Source organism: Salvelinus alpinus, chromosome 10 (genome assembly GCF_045679555.1).
Source record: "Salvelinus alpinus chromosome 10, SLU_Salpinus.1, whole genome shotgun sequence".
Classification (NCBI taxonomy): domain Eukaryota; kingdom Metazoa; phylum Chordata; class Actinopteri; order Salmoniformes; family Salmonidae; genus Salvelinus; species Salvelinus alpinus.
The window spans coordinates 68,562,719-68,582,571 of NC_092095.1; the positions used below are offsets into that span (position 1 = coordinate 68,562,719).

The 19,853-nt window shown below is 45.8% G+C and overlaps 1 protein-coding gene across 5 annotated transcripts; it reads left to right on the plus strand.

Moving 5' to 3' along the window:
• Positions 1–89: 89 nt before the first annotated feature.
• Positions 90–18,349, plus strand: LOC139532744 (zinc finger CCCH domain-containing protein 13-like). Of its 5 annotated transcripts, XM_071330737.1 has the most exons (21): positions 101–252; positions 893–1,108; positions 1,203–1,312; positions 1,504–1,618; positions 1,761–1,872; positions 2,053–2,180; positions 2,298–2,336; positions 2,471–2,835; positions 3,038–3,214; positions 3,486–3,814; positions 6,176–6,694; positions 7,264–7,422; positions 7,456–7,596; positions 7,998–8,532; positions 8,736–8,962; positions 9,359–10,717; positions 10,829–12,115; positions 12,279–12,425; positions 12,707–12,907; positions 17,224–17,387; positions 17,588–18,349. In XM_071330737.1, exons 2-21 carry the CDS (start codon positions 902–904, stop codon positions 17,816–17,818), a joined length of 6,552 nt encoding a protein of 2,183 aa, XP_071186838.1. In that variant the 5' UTR covers positions 101–252; positions 893–901; the 3' UTR covers positions 17,819–18,349. The 5 variants fall into 5 exon arrangements, with proteins under 5 accessions (XP_071186839.1, XP_071186841.1, XP_071186838.1 ...); XM_071330738.1 differs by having other exon boundaries at positions 90–252; positions 893–1,045; positions 7,264–7,596; XM_071330740.1 differs by having other exon boundaries at positions 90–252; positions 893–1,045; positions 7,264–7,596; positions 8,736–8,848.
• Positions 18,350–19,853: the final 1,504 nt, after the last annotated feature.

Below are 19,853 nucleotides of genomic sequence, written 5' to 3' on the forward strand. Positions count from 1 at the left end.
CAAACTCGTGTAAAGAAAAAAGAAGACACCCAGTATCCCATAGTTCCCCGCGCGTGTAGATTATATTGCGGCTCCACTTTTAGATATCTACGGTCGAAAACACACCCAATCATTACACACGCACCCTTTGCCAACATGAAGGCGGATAGGGGAGCCCCTGCCATTGAAATACAAGAATACAACTTGTAATTTCAAAAGGTAGCGAATCCCATTGCCTACGAAAATAGATGCGACACCGAATTAATATTTTGGGTGAGGCAACATTTTTACTGCAATGTGCAATAGCTTTCCAGGATCTTTGAATTTGGGGATGGCTTATACAGGCCTCGGGCCCAGAGAGCATAGCTAGCTTATGCTAATACGTTATCATAAATATCCAAAGTTCCCTTTTCATTCGCTATTAACTAGCTAGCTACCAAACTGAATTTTCAGATACGATCTCTGGCAAAAATATGCATAAGTGATTAGTTAACTAATGTGTTAGTAACTAGTCAGCATCAATATGCTAATGTTAACTCATCATTGGGGCTTGATTGGTAGCGCTAACGTTGATGTTGGGGTGTATTTATTAAGCCGATTCTGTTGCAAAACTTCTTAAACGGAAGCAAACGGAACGAAACGGGAAGGGAGCAAACTGAATTTGTACAATTAAAAACTATTTTTATTTGCAAAATGGAACGTTTTGCAACTGTTTGGATAATTACACCCCAGATCAGTGTGTAAAAATATTCACAAAATCCCCAATAGATTAAAATGGAAATGTCAACCAGGCTACTGATTTTTGTTGTTTGACAAACCAACGTTGAAATGTTTTGTTGTTTACAGTAAAGTGCATATTCAGATTGCTGTATGTACCAATGCAGGTTTATAATATATTATTCTACCATTGCAGCCCTGCAGAATGTCCAAGATAAGGCGGAGGGTAACAGTGGAGAATTCTAAAACCATATCTGACAGCAGCAGTAGCCAGACCACCACCACCCCGTCTCGCCGGCCCAGCGTGTTTGAAAGACTTGGCCCCAGCACTGGTAGTAATGCTGTCGAGGTGTGTACCTCTACACCTGCATCTAACCCACTGACAGATACAACACATGCATGTCCAGAGAAGGTAGAGAAAGAACATCTTTGAATTTTTGGATTCATCAGAGCAAAACCCTATTTCTGCTTCATGAAATGACACTTTCTTGCTTTCTTCCTTTCAGACTAATTGTAGAAATTGGTTGAAGACTGGGAATTGCAGTTACGGCAATACTTGTCGCTACACACATGGAACTCAGCCACGAGGCAAAGGATTTAGTGGATCTTTTAGCAGGTTAGATGGCCTTGGAGAATTGCCTGTGACCCGTGTATGCAGGCAACTGAAAAATAGATATTTTATGCAAGTGGGCAACACAGTCAGACGGTCCCAATATTCTCCCATGGCTGTTTCTTATTGTATTTGATAAGCCAGTTGTCTTATGCTGAACCAATGCCTGAGATTACCATATGTTTGTGTGTAAACAGGTCAGCGGAGAGACCAACTGGCGATCTGCGAGAGAGGATGAAGAATAAGAGGCAGGATGTTGAATCAGATGCTACAAAGAGAGAGCCAGAGGAGCCTACGTCCCCCACAGCCAGAGTGAGTTACTCTCCACACACACCTCGCTTTCAGGTCCTGTTTTCTCTTGTTCTTTAGGACATAGTGAACAACCATTTTACTAGTTAGATATTAGACCAACATGTATGGGAGTCTTCCATGTAAACCTGTCTGTGTTCTGCAGCAGCGAGACTCGTCCCGAGGCCGCCACAGGGAGAAGGAAGATATAAAAATCACTAAAGAGAGAACCCCTGCCAGCGAAGAAGAGACCACCGAGTGGGAAGCCAACCGCGAAGGTGAGGTTTGAAAGTAGGGCCGTGTTCAATAGGCACGACGAAAAGAAAGAAAACACGTGCCCTTATTAACATATGAAAGTAGAACTAATGAATGTCGAACCGTTTTTCACTCTATTGGGAAAACTTGTTTGTATTGCATATTCTAACCTTAAGTAATGTGCTGTTGTATTTGTCTTTTAGACTCGGATAACGGCGACTACGACTACGAGTTATCCCTAGAGATGAAGAGACAGAAGATCCAGCGGGAGCTCATGAAGTTGGAGCAGGAGAATATGGAGAAAAGAGAGGAGATTGTTATCAAGAAAGAGGTACCAGTATGCTTGTATCGACTGTAGCTATATCTACTATAGTTCATAGAGCCCTGCATGAATTAAGACTGAGGGTGATCTGTTCTATAACCTTATACACTTACAATCTCTCACTAGGAGCCGACCACCAAAACGAGGACCACTATCATATCCAAGGTAAGAAGAGTTACCTACCTAACCTTATTGTCATTCAGGAGCCATCCATATCAACACTCATATCTGGTTTAGACTTCTCTCCTTTCAGTGTCCATGCTAACCAATTCTGCCTTTATTCCACGTTGTAATTCCAGACATCCCCGGAGCGTTCCAGCTCTAAAGGTTCCCCCTCCTCCAGGAAGTCCAGTGGATCTCCCAAACACACTAAAGGACCTAAAGCTTCCGGTTCCAGGAAGAAGGAGAAGAAGACCTCTGTGTCGTCCTCTGCGTCCGCCACGGCCAGATCTTCCAAGGGGGGCCACGGGAAGAAGAAAGGTCCCCGCACCCCCAGCCCCCCTCCTCCGGTGCTTCCGCTGGGGAACCCTGTCGTGGCAGCCGGGGGGAAGAAACACAAGGGGAAGCACAAGAACAAGGAGAAGTGTGAGGAGAAGCCGCCCAAGGAGGGAAAGGAGAGAGGGAGAGATGCGGAGAAACACAAGGAGAAGAAGGAGAAACGCAGGTAAAGAGGTTCACTGCCATGTTGTCCAGCTCCGCTCCAAGCTGTAGAGGGATCTAGCAGCCTCGTTGAATAGGCATAACAAGACCCACTGGAAACAAGCACAACAACAGTCTAATCAACAGTCATTTAAAAACATCTGTTAGCACTGTTGTTGAATAGACTATGAAAGGGACTCACTTTTAGTTTCTCTTGGCTCTTGCAGAGACCGGTCAGACAGCTCCCACAAGGCCAAGCGGTCAGTGATGTCGGAGGAACGTTCCGGCAGCGTGTCCTCTCCTTCCAGAGACCGAGAGGTGTCCCCGTCAGCCAGGAAGAACAAGTCCACCTCCCCAAAAGTAGCCTCCCAGAAGACCTTTGCGCCTGCCTCCCCACCTCACAGGTCAGTAGCCTGTTAGACGCTAACAAGATAACATCATTGTCATGCCAGAAGCAGTAAGATGACAGTATAAACATCTGCTTGCAGAAATGGAGAAATATGCAGCAGCACCTGAACCTGAGACGATGGTCTAAAGATGCCATCTATCCTAACTAGCATTTTCAGTCATGTTATTAGTAGGATTCTCATGAGTTGGTGTAGATGGTAGACAGACTAGCAAGACGGTCACTTTCCCTGAATAACCATAACCCCTCGTCCTCTCCTGGTCTTCCAGGTCTCCCCCTCCCCGCCACAAGCGCACCCCCACCCCGCCCCGCCACCACTCCCCGTCCTCCCACTCTGGCTCCTCAGCCCAGAGACACTCTCCTTCCCCCCGCCGGCGCCGCTCGGCATCCCCCGCCTACAACCGCGAGCCCCCAGCCGCCTCCTCACCTCCTGGCCAGAGGTGTTCCTCCCGCTCCCCTGCAGCCTCCCGGGACACCTCCTCTCCTCAGAGGAGGACTAGCCCCGGAGGACGAAACCGCTCTCGGGGGCGTGAGAGAGGACGCAGCGAGAGGGGGAGGAGCCCACCTGCCCAGGAGCACCGACACGAGCGTCGAGACGGTACAGCAACTCATTAACATAAAACACAGAACGTTTTCTATATGTGGTCACCACCTTTAAATAAACTACTGGTTTTCTATATGTGGTCACCACCTTTAAATAAACTACTGGTTTTCTATATGTGGTCACCACCTTTAAATAAACTACTGGTTTTCTATATGTGGTCACCACCTTTAAATAAACTACTGGTTTTCTATATGTGGTCACCGCCTTTAAATAAACTACTGGTTTTCTATATGTGGTCACCGCCTTTAAATAAACTACTGGTTTTCTATATGTGGTCACCGCCTTTAAATAAACTACTGGTTTTCTATATGTGGTCACCGCCTTTAAATAAACTACTGGTTTTCTATATGTGGTCACCGCCTTTAAATAAACTCCTGGTTTTCTATATGTGGTCACCGCCTTTAAATAAACTACTGGTTTTCTATATGTGGTCATCACCTTTAAATAAACTACTGGTTTTCTATATGTGGTCACCACCTTTAAATAAACTACTGGTTTTCTATATGTGGTCATCACCTTTAAATAAACTACTGGTTTTCTATATGTGGTCACCACCTTTAAATAAACTACTGGTTTTCTATATGTGGTCACCACCTTTAAATAAACTACTGGTTTTCTATATGTGGTCACCACCTTTAAATAAACTCCTGGTTTTCTATATGTGGTCACCACCTTTAAATAAACTACTGGTTTTCTATATGTGGTCACCACCTTTAAATAAACTACTGGTTTTCTATATGTGGTCACCACCTTTAAATAAACTACTGGTTTTCTATATGTGGTCACCACCTTTAAATAAACTACTGGTTTTCTATATGTGGTCACCGCCTTTAAATAAACTACTGGTTTTCTATATGTGGTCACCGCCTTTAAATAAACTACTGGTTTTCTATATGTGGTCACCGCCTTTAAATAAACTCCTGGTTTTCTATATGTGGTCACCGCCTTTAAATAAACTACTGGTTTTCTATATGTGGTCATCACCTTTAAATAAACTACTGGTTTTCTATATGTGGTCACCACCTTTAAATAAACTACTGGTTTTCTATATGTGGTCATCACCTTTAAATAAACTACTGGTTTTCTATATGTGGTCACCACCTTTAAATAAACTACTGGTTTTCTATATGTGGTCACCACCTTTAAATAAACTACTGGTTTTCTATATGTGGTCACCACCTTTAAATAAACTCCTGGTTTTCTAGATGTGGTCACCACCTTTAAATAAACTCCTGGTTTTCTATATGTGGTCACCACCTTTAAATAAACTACTGGTTTTCTATATGTGGTCACCACCTTTAAATAAACTACTGGTTTTCTATATGTGGTCACCACCTTTAAATAAACTACTGGTTTTCTATATGTGGTCACCACCTTTAAATAAACTACTGGTTTTCTATATGTGGTCACCGCCTTTAAATAAACTACTGGTTTTCTATATGTGGTCACCACCTTTAAATAAACTACTGGTTTTCTATATGTGGTCACCACCTTTAAATAAACTACTGGTTTTCTATATGTGGTCACCACCTTTAAATAAACTACTGGTTTTCTATATGTGGTCACCACCTTTAAATAAACTCCTGGTTTTCTATATGTGGTCACCACCTTTAAATAAACTCCTGGTTTTCTATATGTGGTCACCACCTTTAAATAAACTACTGGTTTTCTATATGTGGTCACCACCTTTAAATAAACTCCTGGTTTTCTATATGTGGTCACCACCTTTAAATAAACTACTGGTTTTCTATATGTGGTCACCACCTTTAAATAAACTACTGGTTTTCTATATGTGGTCACCACCTTTAAATAAACTACTGGTTTTCTATATGTGGTCACCACCTTTAAATAAACTCCTGGTTTTCTATATGTGGTCACCACCTTTAAATAAACTACTGGTTTTCTATATGTGGTCACCACCTTTAAATAAACTACTGGTTTTCTATATGTGGTCACCACCTTTAAATAAACTACTGGTTTTCTATATGTGGTCACCACCTTTAAATAAACTACTGGTTTTCTATATGTGGTCACCACCTTTAAATAAACTCCTGGTTTTCTATATGTGGTCACCACCTTTAAATAAACTACTGGTTTTCTATATGTGGTCACCACCTTTAAATAAACTCCTGGTTTTCTATATGTGGTCACCACCTTTAAATAAACTCCTGGTTTTCTATATGTGGTCACCACCTTTAAATAAACTCCTGGTTTTCTATATGTGGTCACCACCTTTAAATAAACTCCTGGTTTTCTATATGTTACTGTTTGTTTATATGAAAACAGTCCCTACATTGTGTCATTTGGCTGGACGCTGTAAGAACACAAACCTGTGTTCTGGTCTCATCCTTGCAGAGAGCCGCGGGAAGCCAGAGAAAGACGGTAGCCGTGACGACCGGGACTACGATGTGGCAGAGACCAGCTCTTCTCGTGATGTGGCCCGTGAGGACCGGGAGACAAAAGAGGGGCGAGAGCGCCGGGGTGACGGGCGCAGCGACCGACGAGGAGACTCCACCAGTACCTCCAGGGACCCCACCAGGGATAGAGACCGGGACACCAAGGACTCGACCCGGGAACCCAGAACCACAGAGACCACGTCAACACGCTCCGGACGAGATCCTCTGGAGTACAGGGACCGTGACCGAGAACGGGAGAGGGAGCGAGAAAAGGAGAAAGAGAGGGAGCGGGAGAGAGGAGAGAGGGAGAAGACGGACAGGAAGGAGGAGGCTGTCCCGGAGGAGGGGAGGGGGTATGGGAGGGGCCACGGGCGAGAGGAAGGAGGGAGGACTGAAGGGAGGGGGGAGACGAGGACAGAGAGTAGAGCTGAGAGACCTGGCAGGGGTAGGGGCCGCGAGGCTGACGCATCTGACAAAGGTGAGGTCACACATGACATCACACATCTTATGACCAGCAAAATCTACTAATGGCCAGTTGTAGTAACAGTTGTTAATGTGTTTGTTGCTGTGGTATTTGTGGAAGTGAGGGAATTTGATCAAGATGAACTGCGGTGCACCAGTCTATGGCTGAGGGAGGAGCACCCTTCTCAAATGGAACAGTAATCTGTGCCGCTCGGCCATGTTGTCAATAAAGCAGCATGGAGCATCATCCAGAAACATACATCTCTTTTTGATAAAATGAGTTTTCATTGGGAAGGCAGATAAAGCGTTTATATCAAAAGCATTCACTTTTGCATGTGAGAAAAGAATCTGATTCCTACTCATTACTCCACGTTCTTAACCTACGCCCCTTTGTTTTGAACCCGTTTCACCGTCAGCCCAGAGGGGGCACCTGGCTCATGCCTGGGAGGCCGCCCAGTTCCAAAACAAATGCAGTTACTATTCACCTGGTGCGAACTCCTCCCACCGTGGGAATCCCAGGCCAGATAATCCAATCCCCTCTGTGTCTGTTTCAGCATACTTCTAACTCTGTCCTTCCTCCCTCAGGTTCCTCAGGCTCCACCCGGAATGCCCGAGGCTCCCAGCTTGAGAGTGGTGGTCATGACGGTTGGGAGTCACGTAGCGGCGGAGGCTTCCGTGAGAAGAGTGCGGAGAGGAGCACCGACCGTGGGGCGGAGAGAGGAGGAGGCGCAGAGAGAGGAGGAGGCGCCGAAAGAGGAGGAGGCGCCGAAAGAGGAGGTGTCGACAGAGGAGGAGCGGAGCGTGACCGTTATGACGGAGACAGGAGAGGAGGGGAGCAGGCGACTGGGAGAGACTCATCCTACGACCGTAGAGGTGGTCACACCGACCGTGGTGACCGCAGAGAGAACAGGGAGAGAGGTGAGGAGAGGTCTTTCCTCGTATCCTAATAAAAAATACATTTAATCTATAATACTAGTTAAATAAAATACCATTTATAATACGCTTTTCATTGAAAAACAATCTCAATGTTTTGCAGTGAGTGATTTAAAATAGAAACGAGACGTAGACAGAAAAGGACACAGCTAGACAGGGCAACTGACAAAGTACACAGCTGATGCTACAAGAGGCAAGGACAAGAAGAAACACAGTTCTATGTAACAGAAAGCCTTCGTAAAGCATCCTGTCTCTTCTACCGTACTGGAGAAGAAGATCCAAGGTCCCTCAGGCCTCTTCTCTAATGCTTTCTGAATGATGCATTGAGAAGGAACCCTTGGTGTTGGATGTTGTGACTGACTGGCTGTTTCCTCTGTTTCTAACAGACCAAAGAGCGTCCTCTCCTGGTCGGCACCCAGCCAGAGGAGAAGAGCCAGACAGGGAGGAGACCAGAGGAAGGGATGAACGCAGAGGAGAGGAAAAAGGAGGGGACCGGCGAGAGGACAGGGCCCGAGAAAGGGAGCGAGAGAGGGAACGGGAAAGAGAGAAGGAGAGAGAAAGAGAGAAGGAGAAGGAGAGGGAGGCAGAGCGGGAGAGGGTCCGGGAGAGGGAGCGAGAACGGGAGCGAGAGAGGGAAAAGGAGAAAGAGAGGGAAAAGGAGAAAGAGAGGGAAAAGGAGCGAGAGAGGGAACGGGAGAGGGAAGAGAGGGAGCGGGAGAGGGAGGAGCGAGATAGGGAGAGGAAGGAGAGAGAGCGGGAGAGGGAACGAGAGCGGGAGAGGGAGCGAGAGCAAAGAGAGAGGGAGAGGCAGCGGGAATGGGAGGAGCGTGAGAAAGGAAGGGATGAGCGACGGGAACGGACTAGGGATGAACCAAGGGACGACCGCTCTGTCCGAGACTCGCATGAAGACCGCAAGACCAGGCAAGTATCAGTAGTAACCACCAGGGTTGGGGCCAGTTCCATTTCAATTCCAGGCCCAACCCTGGTAACCATTAACCCATGACTCATAACTAGAATCACTTCATCGTTTTACCTTAGTTGTGGTTCGTTTCCGTCTGTTTCTTTCCTACGTAACACCACCCAGCTGACCTCTAACCCCTCTTCTCTGTGTGTGTCATCTGCAGCCGGAAGAGGCACAGGGTAGAGACCACACCCAGCCCGACTCGCCCCTCTCCCAAGCGAGCAAGGGACGCCACCCCAGGAGACGGCGAGGAATACAACAGCCCTGAGGAGAAAAGTGAGCGTTTGATTGGTGGAGGCCAGCCCAAGGTCCGCCCCACCTCTGGCCCTGGCCCAATCACCATCCTCCCCATCACAGTACCAGTGTGTCCTCCTCCTCCAGTGCTTGACAGTAGGGACACTCTTTAATGGGAAAAACAAACAGCACTGGTTCTGTCTGGAGGAAACTAGTCCCGTATGGATTAACACCTCCCCAAAGGGTGCCTTGGCCTGATCACTTCAATATCCCTCCACGTGAGCCCAGGGCACACTCAGTAATGGTGATAATACCTTTTAATGGTTGAGCACATTTCATACAGACAGACTGGAACTCAACGTGCTGACATAGAAGTAACAGCTGGTGTTTGATTGTTATTAGAAGGCGATCAGAGATCTTTGAGACCGAGCCAAGGCGCCCTTTAAGATAAAAAGGTGTTTTGTTTCTTTGACCTTCGTTGACGTTTCCATGGTGTTGATAAACCTTGACATGGTGCTAACAGAATCCCTCTGCTTCTTGGTGTGTGTTCAGGTGTTGAGAAACACCGGCTGTTGAGTCAGGTGGTACTCCCGCCCCAGGACCCCCTCCTGCGTTCCCCCCCCAGCACCTCTGTAGCGGAGGACACCAAGCCCAGCCGCTGGAAGGACGAGGAGCGCCGTGGAGGCGGGGACAAGAGGGAGGGGAGGAGCCGCAGGAACGAGGAGGCTGACGCCCGCGGAGACAGAGGAGGAGCAGGCAGAGGAGGGGAGAGACGGGGGGAGCACCCCTCAGATAGCAGTACCCCTGTCTCGGCCTCCGGCTCGGACTCTAGGAGAGGTAAAGAGAGGGACGGTCGGGAGCCCACCCCTCCCCCGCCGCCCGTGGCCCTGGTCACCGAGGACAGAGATGCTCCAGTCCCGTCAGGTCATGAGGAGGGCAAGAAGAAGACTAAGTCCCAGAAGAAAGGCCTGAAGAAGGGGAGGAAGGAGGAGGGCGTGGCAGGAGGTGTTTCAGGAGCTCCAGAGAGGTTCACCAACCCAGAGCCCCCCTCCTCCATGGCCCTCTCGGACGGCCCCCCGCCCCCTCTCCTCTCCCCCCGCAAGGCGCCTAAGAAGAAGGCGCTGGACAAGAAGAGGAAACGATCCCGTGGCGCCGAGTCGGATGCGTCTGAGGAGGAACCAGGCTCCTCCCATCTTCCCCCGGGCAAGAGGAACAAGAGGGGTCCCCGGACGCCCCCGCCCGCGCCAAAGGAGGCTCTGCTATCCCAGAGGGCCATGCCACATTCTGTTGCAGAGCCCTTGCCACAGCCCGTCAAAATGGACACCAACTTCAGCGACTGGTCTGACGAGGATGTGCTGGAGCGCGGTGGTGGATCGGCGGCCGTTAAGGCACCCCCCCCCACAGTCCCCACTGAGAGGACTCCGACCGAACCTCTTCCCAGGAGAGGAGGTCCGAGGGGGGGCAAGGAGAGGGAGAGGATGGAGAGGCCTGTTCCCCTGCCCATCGCCCCTCTGCTGTCCCAGGACCCTCCTATGTTACTACCGACCCTGCCCCCCCAGCCCCTCATGTCCCAGCCCCTGCTGAGGAAGCCTCCTCCGGAGCAGAAGAGGAGCAGCAGTATGGGAAGCAACCAAAGCAGGGCCTCATCCAGACGTCTCCGCTCTCCCTCCAACGAGTCAGCCCACAGAGAGGACCCTCAGCAGGGCCAAGGACCAGGCCGACCCAGGAGAGGACACCAGCTCCAGGGGGGCAACTCCCGAGACCGGGAACGAGAAAGGGAGCGAGACAGGGAGCGTGGTGAGAGAGAGAGGGGACCAGTGGTCACAGAGCCTCCGGTGGCGAGGGGAGAGGAGCGGAAGTCACGCATCGACCAGCTGAGGAGAGGAGAGCCCAGTCGCAGCACCTCCTCAGGTACGCGAGACACATACTTTTAACAGGTTTAGTTGAAAACAGTGAAGCTCCTTACTAGTTTGATTGATATTATATCTGTTTTATTACATTTCTGCTGGTTTTCCTTCCCAGACCGGCAGGACTCTCGCAGCCACAGCTCCAGACGTAGCTCCCCTGAGTCAGAGCGTCAGGTGCAGTCGCGGGCCGGGTCCTACGACGGCCGAGAGCGTGAGAGGGAGAGAGAGAGGGAGCGGGAACAGTTTGAGAGGGAGCGTGAGCGCAAGGACCTCCGACAGCAACAGGGGCCTCCGGGGCCACTACCTCCTCTCCAGCAGCAGGGGCAGCAGAGAGACTGGGAGCCCGAGGGGCCACGGGAGTGGGGTGGGAGGGGCCGTGAACCCCTCATGCGTGGAGGCAACAGAGAGCAAATGAGAGAGCGTGATCTCCGTGACATGCGGGGTGAGAGAGAGCGGCTTCTGCCCGAGGGTCTCCTGCAGCAGCACGAACGAGAGCGGGAAAGGGAGCGCGGCGGCAACAGGGGCGTTGGCCGTGGTGGCGACCATGGCAACGACCGGGAGCGGGAGAGGATGCTACTGATGGACCTGCCGCCACATGGGGACCCCAAGAACAGGATGGACATGAGGGGAGACAGACCAGATATGAGGGGAGACAGACCAGATATGAGGGGAGACAGACCAGATTTAAGAGGGGACATGCGAGGAGATAGACCTGATATGAGGGGAGACATTCGAGGGGATATGAGAGGAGATATGAGAGGAGACATGAGACCTGATATTAGGGGAGACATTCGAGGGGATATGAGACCCGATATGAGGGGAGACATTCGAGGGGACATGAGAGGAGACATGAGAGGAGACATGAGAGGAGATATGAGACCTGATATGAGGGGAGACATGAGACCTGATATTAGGGGAGATATTCGAGGGGATATGAGACCCGATATGAGGGGAGACATTCGAGGGGACATGAGACCTGATATGAGGGGAGACATGAGACCTGATATTAGGGGAGACATTCGAGGGGATATGAGGGGTGACATTCGAGGGGATATGAGACCTGATATGAGGGGAGACATTCGAGGGGACATGAGACCTGATATTAGGGGAGACATTCGAGGGGACATGAGACCTGATATTAGGGGAGACATTCGAGGGGACATGAGACCTGATATTAGGGGAGACATTCGAGGGGATATGAGAGGTGGGCCAGATATAAGACCGGACATAAGGCCAGATCACATGAGACCAGATATCAGGGGGCCGGACAGGGCTGAGTTCTCTCTCCTGCTCCCCCACGAAGCCTTGGGACACGGCGGCACGGACCAGGACAAACCAGGCAACAGCCATCACCCTGTGGGAGGAGAGATACAGGAAGCAGAGAAACAGGACAGCGTTGACGGTAAGGATCATCTAGAATCACAAACTACTAGCCTGATCCCAGAACAGTTGGTGTGACAGTGACCATGGGAGCTGGCAACAACAGCCTTGTCCCATATCTGTTTGTCTATGTTTGTGTTGATATGGTAGCAGGTTAATGAGTGAGTTTATTTGTTTGTCCTCAGACGAAGATGAAGCGAAGGCGGATGACGCTGTGTCAGTGGTGTCTGGCGGGGAGGAGTACGAGCCAATCAGTGATGACGAGTTGGATGAGATCTTGGCGGACAGCGCCCAGAAGAGAGAGGATGGGCAGGAAGAAGAGAAGACGCCAGGTACAATACTGAGAACAGGACTACACAGTCCTTCTGGCTGAGAACAGGACTACACAGTCCTTATGGTTTGCCAGCGGGGTTGCCAGGTCATGAGAAATTCTTGTCCAATGGCTCCTCCAAACCAGCTCAAAACTTGCCCAATATCACACACCTGACAACCCTGTCTAGTCTGCAGTTGGACACTGGTAAAAGACAAACTGTTGTGTTTTTTTATTATTGTGAACTAAATAGTTGTTTGGTTATTGTGGTCTAAGTACTTCATATGTGCTGTGTTCCTACAGGTCCCCTGGATGTGATTGATGTGGACTGGTCCAGCCTGATGCCCAAGCAGAAGCAGGAGCCCCGGGCGGCAGGGGCAGCTCTGCTCCGGTTCACCCCAGGGGCAGTGCTCCTCAGGGCGGGCGTCTCCAAGCGGCTGGCTGGGCCCGAGCTCCTGGAGAGAGTCAGGGAGGTCTGCAAGAAGGAGCTGGACGACCCTAAAGGTGATTGGAGGAGATATTAGTACTATTACATACTGTACTCCATCTTTCTCCTACTGGATTATATTAGTACTATTACATACTGTACTCCATCTTTCTCCTACTGGATTATATTAGTACTATTACATACTGTACTCCATCTTTCTCCTACTGGATTATATTAGTACTATTACATACTGTACTCCATCTTTCTCCTACTGGATTATATTAGTACTATTACATACTGTACTCCATCTTTCTCCTACTGGATTATATTAGTACTATTACATACTGTACTCCATCTTTCTCCTACTGGATTATATTAGTACTATTACATACTGTACTCCATCTTTCTCCTACTGGATTATATTAGTACTATTACATACTGTACTCCATCTTTCTCCTACTGGATTATATTAGTACTATTACATACTGTACTCCATCTTTCTCCTACTGGATTATATTAGTACTATTACATACTGTACTCCATCTTTCTCCTACTGGATTATATTAGTACTATTACATACTGTACTCCATCTTTCTCCTACTGGATTATATTAGTACTATTACATACTGTACTCCATCTTTCTCCTACTGGATTATATTAGTACTATTACATACTGTACTCCATCTTTCTCCTACTGGATTATATTAGTACTATTACATACTGTACTCCATCTTTCTCCTACTGGATTATATTAGTACTATTACATACTGTACTCCATCTTTCTCCTACTGGATTATATTAGTACTATTACATACTGTACTCCATCTTTCTCCTACTGGATTATATTAGTACTATTACATACTGTACTCCATCTTTCTCCTACTGGATTATATTAGTACTATTACATACTGTACTCCATCTTTCTCCTACTGGATTATATTAGTACTATTACATACTGTACTCCATCTTTCTCCTACTGGATTATATTAGTACTATTACATACTGTACTCCATCTTTCTCCTACTGGATTATATTAGTACTATTACATACTGTACTCCATCTTTCTCCTACTGGATTATATTAGTACTATTACATACTGTACTCCATCTTTCTCCTACTGGATTATATTAGTACTATTACATACTGTACTCCATCTTTCTCCTACTGGATTGTATTAGTACTATTACATACTGTACTCCATCTTTCTCCTACTGGATTATATTAATACTATTACATACTGTACTCCATCTTTCTCCTACTGGATTATATTAGTACTATTACATACTGTACTCCATCTTTCTCCTACTGGATTATATTAGTACTATTACATACTGTACTCCATCTTTCTCTATTTTAGAACCATGTATAATATGACACACATTATCCATACCAGCTCTGTTTACTTTACAAGACACAGACTTTTAATGGAAGTATGCATACTTAGAACGTGGCTCAGTTGTGTGAGCATGTGTGGTGTTAGTATATGATAAAGCACTAAGCAGTCAGTGTGATGTTAGTATATGATAAAGCACTAAGCAGTCAGTGTGATGTTAGTATATGATAAAGCACTAAGCAGTCAGTGTGGTGTTAGTATATGATAAAGCACTAAGCAGTCAGTGTGATGTTAGTATATGATAAAGCACTAAGCAGTCAGTGTGATGTTAGTATATGATAAAGCACTAAGCAGTCAGTGTGATGTTAGTATATGATAAAGCACTAAGCAGTCAGTGTGGTGTTAGTATATGATAAAGCACTAAGCAGTCAGTGTGGTGTTAGTATATGATAAAGCACTAAGCAGTCAGTGTGATGTTAGTATATGATAAAGCACTAAGCAGTCAGTGTGGTGTTAGTATATGATAAAGCACTAAGCAGTCAGTGTGATGTTAGTATATGATAAAGCACTAAGCAGTCAGTGTGGTGTTAGTATATGATAAAGCACTAAGCAGTCAGTGTGATGTTAGTATATGATAAAGCACTAAGCAGTCAGTGTGGTGTTAGTATATGATAAAGCACTAAGCTGTCAGTGTGGTGTTAGTATATGATAAAGCACTAAGCAGTCAGTGTGATGTTAGTATATGATAAAGCACTAAGCAGTCAGTGTGGTGTTAGTATATGATAAAGCACTAAGCTGTCAGTGTGGTGTTAGTATATGATAAAGCACTAAGCTGTCAGTGTGGTGTTAGTATATGATAAAGCACTAAGCAGTCAGTGTGATGTTAGTATATGATAAAGCACTAAGCTGTCAGTGTGGTGTTAGTATATGATAAAGCACTAAGCAGTCAGTGTGATGCTAGTATATGATAAAGCACTAAGCAGTCAGTGTGGTGTTAGTATATGATAAAGCAGTCAGTGTGGTGTTAGTATATGATAAAGCACTAAGCAGTCAGTGTGATGCTAGTATATGATAAAGCACTAAGCAGTCAGTGTGATGCTAGTATATGATAAAGCACTAAGCAGTCAGTGTGATGCTAGTATATGATAAAGCACTAAGCAGTCAGTGTGGTGTTAGTATATGATAAAGCACTAAGCAGTCAGTGTGATGCTAGTATATGATAAAGCACTAAGCAGTCAGTGTGATGTTAGTATATGATAAAGCACTAAGCAGTCAGTGTGATGTTAACATATGATAAAGCACTACGCAGTCAGTGTGGTGTTAGTATATGATAAAGCACTAAGCAGTCAGTGTGATGTTAGTATATGATAAAGCACTAAGCAGTCAGTGTGATGTTAGTATATGATAAAGCACTAAGCAGTCAGTGTGATGTTAACATATGATAAAGCACTAAGCAGTCAGTGTGGTGTTAGTATATGATAAAGCAGTCAGTGTGATGTTAGTATATGATAAAGCACTAAGCAGTCAGTGTGATGTTAACATATGATAAAGCACTACGCAGTCAGTGTGGTGTTAGTATATGATAAAGCACTAAGCAGTCAGTGTGGTGTTAGTATATGATAAAGCAGTCAGTGTGATGTTAGTATATGATAAAGCACTACGCAGTCAGTGTGGTGTTAGTATATGATAAAGCACTAAGCAGTCAGTGTGATGTTAGTATATGATAAAGCACTACGCAGTCAGTGTGGTGTTAGTATATGATAAAGCAGTCAGTGTGATGTTAGTATATGATAAAGCACTAAGCAGTCAGTGTGATGTTAACATATGATAAAGCACTACGCAGTCAGTGTGGTGTTAGTATATGATAAAGCACTAAGCAGTCAGTGTGATGTTAGTATATGATAAAGCACTAAGCAGTCAGTGTGATGTTAGTATATGATAAAGCACTAAGCAGTCAGTGTGATGTTAGTATATGATAAAGCACTAAGCAGTCAGTGTGGTGTTAGTATATGATAAAGCACTAAGCAGTCAGTGTGATGTTAGTATATGATAAAGCACTAAGCAGTCAGTGTGATGTTAGTATATGATAAAGCACTAAGCTGTCAGTGTGGTGTTAGTATATGATAAAGCACTAAGCAGTCAGTGTGATGTTAGTATATGATAAAGCACTAAGCTGTCAGTGTGGTGTTAGTATATGATAAAGCACTAAGCAGTCAGTGTGGTGTTAGTATATGATAAAGCACTAAGCTGTCAGTGTGGTGTTAGTATATGATAAAGCACTAAGCAGTCAGTGTGGTGTTAGTATATGATAAAGCACTAAGCAGTCAGTGTGGTGTTAGTATATGATAAAGCACTAAGCAGTCAGTGTGATGTTAGTATATGATAAAGCACTAAGCAGTCAGTGTGATGTTAGTATATGATAAAGCACTAAGCAGTCAGTGTGGTGTTAGTATATGATAAAGCAGTCAGTGTGATGTTAGTATATGATAAAGCAGTCAGTGTGATGTTAGTATATGATAAAGCAGTCAGTGTGATGTTAGTATATGATAAAGCACTAAGCTGTCAGTGTGGTGTTAGTATATGATAAAGCACTAAGCTGTCAGTGTGGTGTTAGTATATGATAAAGCACTAAGCAGTCAGTGTGGTGTTAGTATATGATAAAGCACTAAGCAGTCAGTGTGGTGTTAGTATATGATAAAGCACTAAGCAGTCAGTGTGATGTTAGTATATGATAAAGCACTAAGCAGTCAGTGTGATGTTAGTATATGATAAAGCACTAAGCAGTCAGTGTGGTGTTAGTATATGATAAAGCAGTCAGTGTGATGTTAGTATATGATAAAGCAGTCAGTGTGATGTTAGTATATGATAAAGCAGTCAGTGTGATGTTAGTATATGATAAAGCAGTCAGTGTGATGTTAGTATATGATAAAGCAGTCAGTGTGATGTTAGCATATGATAAAGCACTAAGCAGCGGCAATAGAAACATCTTTTGTATGTTGCTTCCATTCATCACTGGAAACATCCAGTGAGTCTAACCCAGCTCTCCGTCCATTCCTCCAGATGCTGACAAGCTGTTTGAGCACGACCTGGGTGCTCTGAACAAGGCCGCTCTGAACAGGAAGGTAGAGAGGGCAGGTCTGCTGAGGAACCTGGGCCCCTGCTGTAAGGCCCTCTGTGCCCGTAGGGACATGGCCATCAGACGGCAGCTCCTCAAGAACCAAAAGGTGAGTGCTCCAAGAAAATGTACTTGTACCCAGAACCATAGACTATTCTAGACCATATACCTATTGACTAAGATGGCCCTGTACTGTAGGATATATGGAGGAATAGACTGGGATAATGTAGATAGTATATTATAATAGATGGAGCAATACTTTGATAGATGCCTATCGCTGTATAGTAAGCCAACTCTCTTTCTCTCCAGGGCCTGACCAAGCAGATGTACCCCAGTGTTCCTGTGGTGGACAGCGAGCTCTTCCAACTCAGCATGCGTCTCTTCAAGAAGACTGTAGCCGCCGCCAGAAGCAACCAGCCCCCGTTGGGGCCCCCAGCAGGCCCAGAGAAGGCCGACAAGGGGCCACCGGGGCTGGTACCGGCAGCTTCACCGGTAGCCAAGCCCGGTACACCACAGCCCCCCGAGATGTGTGTCTCCTGAGAGCGTGCAGGGCTTATGAGTAAAAACAAACGCTGCATGATGAAACTGACCTATGATCAGAAATTGAATCAGCTCTGACTACTAAGCCTGCTCTGAGTCCCTGCCCCCTAACTCTAAACCCCGCCCCCTAACGCTAAACCCCGCCCCCCTGCTATAGCCTTTTTAATCACATGGAAAAATCTAACAAAACGCTGAAACTCTTGTCAGTCAGCAGTGCTGTCATTATGGAAGACTGATCTGATCCGCAAGTACTGTACTGCTTCTACCATAGAGACTATTGGAGATACTAGCCTATGGAGGGATTGATAGAGGCCTTGTACAATGTACTGTACCTTGAACTAGAAATGAAAATGCTACAGGAAAGACATGCATTTTCCCGAATAACACAGTTGTTTTTGTGCGATTGGATATTTGTTGTCAGGGGGGTGATTACGTCTCCCTTTCATAATGAAGTTGCTATATGTTTTTTGTTTCTTTTGTTGTGCATTGGTTTTGAAGACTGCATTAAAGTGGTTAGTTGTTCATTTGTAATGGCTCTTATCCTTGTTTTGTATGGAGTTCAGTCTTAGTGCCATGTGCTGCTTGATGTCATTTGTGTATTGTTCAAGAGACATTGACTACATCCCCGATGGCACCCTATTCCCTATGTAGTGCACTTCTTCTGACCTGTCCCATAGGGCTCGGGTCAAAAGTAGTGCGCTGTATAGGGTGTAATTTGGGATGCACACTGGCCAAACGCACTCAAATCTCTGAGTGACTTGTATGAATGTTTACTGTACTGCCTAGGCTACTCCACCCCGACATGAATACATTTCACTTGAGGTCACTCGAAACTTTGGCAATGGCCTACTTTACTAGGACCTCTATGTGTTATATGGTTAAACTATGGTTATGGTTCTATGGTTAAACTCAGCCAACACTCAGACTGCTGTGCCATAACAACACTCCAGTCTAGACACTTACCGACAGGACTCTGGCTGGCCTGAACATATTCCCATCAGAAGATGGATTTGACTCTTAAACTATGATGACTCTCTGTAGCAGTGTTGAATTGTCTTAATGTATTCTGTTTGCAGGTTGAAAGATTACATGAATTGTGGTGGTAGGTCTAATTGAATGAATTCTGGTGGTAGAACTAATTAGGGCTGGGCGATATACCGGTATAGATGCATGGACTGGTTTGGGTTTTTATTTTACCTTCTATAACGGTATTTGAATGTTTGGTTTGTTAAATGTGATACGCAGTGTGTAATGTCCATTTTTATAGTTCACTACTTGAGTCACCTCTCCCCCATGCGGCTTTCCACACAGACCTAGCCCTGGCTCCAGGTCGTCACTCAAGAAGCGCATTTGTTTTTCCTCGACCACGAGACACTTGCGTTCAGGCTGCATGGTCTATGCAGCACATGCAACAATGTTGATGACAACGATGCAGTTGTCACTTTGCGTCTTAATATAAATCTACTAGCATTCTATAATGACACTATTAGCTTGTTTTTTTTACATCTTCAAACAGCTAGTTTGTCTTAACAAGTTGTTCATAAATCTTGTTACCCGCTAATGCTAATCGCTAGCTAATAAATGTACTAGAAAGAGCAAGCGTAATTAGCTTTTCAACCTGATAATACCAGTGATGGTGTAGACCTAATTCAGCATGTTTGTGCAACAGTATTTTCTAAATTCGAGGTAAACGCAAAGCAAGAATATGTTAGCTACTTCATGTAGCTAAGAGAGAACATTCAATGTAGCCAAAGATTAAAGGGCCCCCTAGGAAACACCTATCATCAACACTTTAGTTCCGACACTGTCACAATAACTCCTCCCTGGCATTTTCATTCGTTGTCATGTCAAACACTGTATTAAAAGTGCCCACTATTATATAACTAGAATAGACATTCTATTTCCATGATTCCAACAGTTAGTTAAGTGTTATGCTCTAAATGCAAGTCAAATTGCAACATTTGCTTAAAAGGAAGGCCCAGATTGCTTGCCCATATCGTGTAGCCCTACGTGGCAGTGTAGAAATGATCTCAAA

Bases quoted from the DNA above. Each gene is read 5' to 3' on its own strand.
- LOC139532744 (XM_071330736.1), top strand. From the start codon at position 902: ATGTCCAAGATAAGGCGGAGGGTAACAGTGGAGAATTCTAAAACCATA. The intron at 8,533-8,735 runs GCAAGTATCAGT...TGTCATCTGCAG, and splicing joins CATGAAGACCGCAAGACCAG to CCGGAAGAGGCACAGGGTAG. The intron at 12,426-12,706 runs GTACAATACTGA...GTGTTCCTACAG, and splicing joins GGAAGAAGAGAAGACGCCAG to GTCCCCTGGATGTGATTGAT.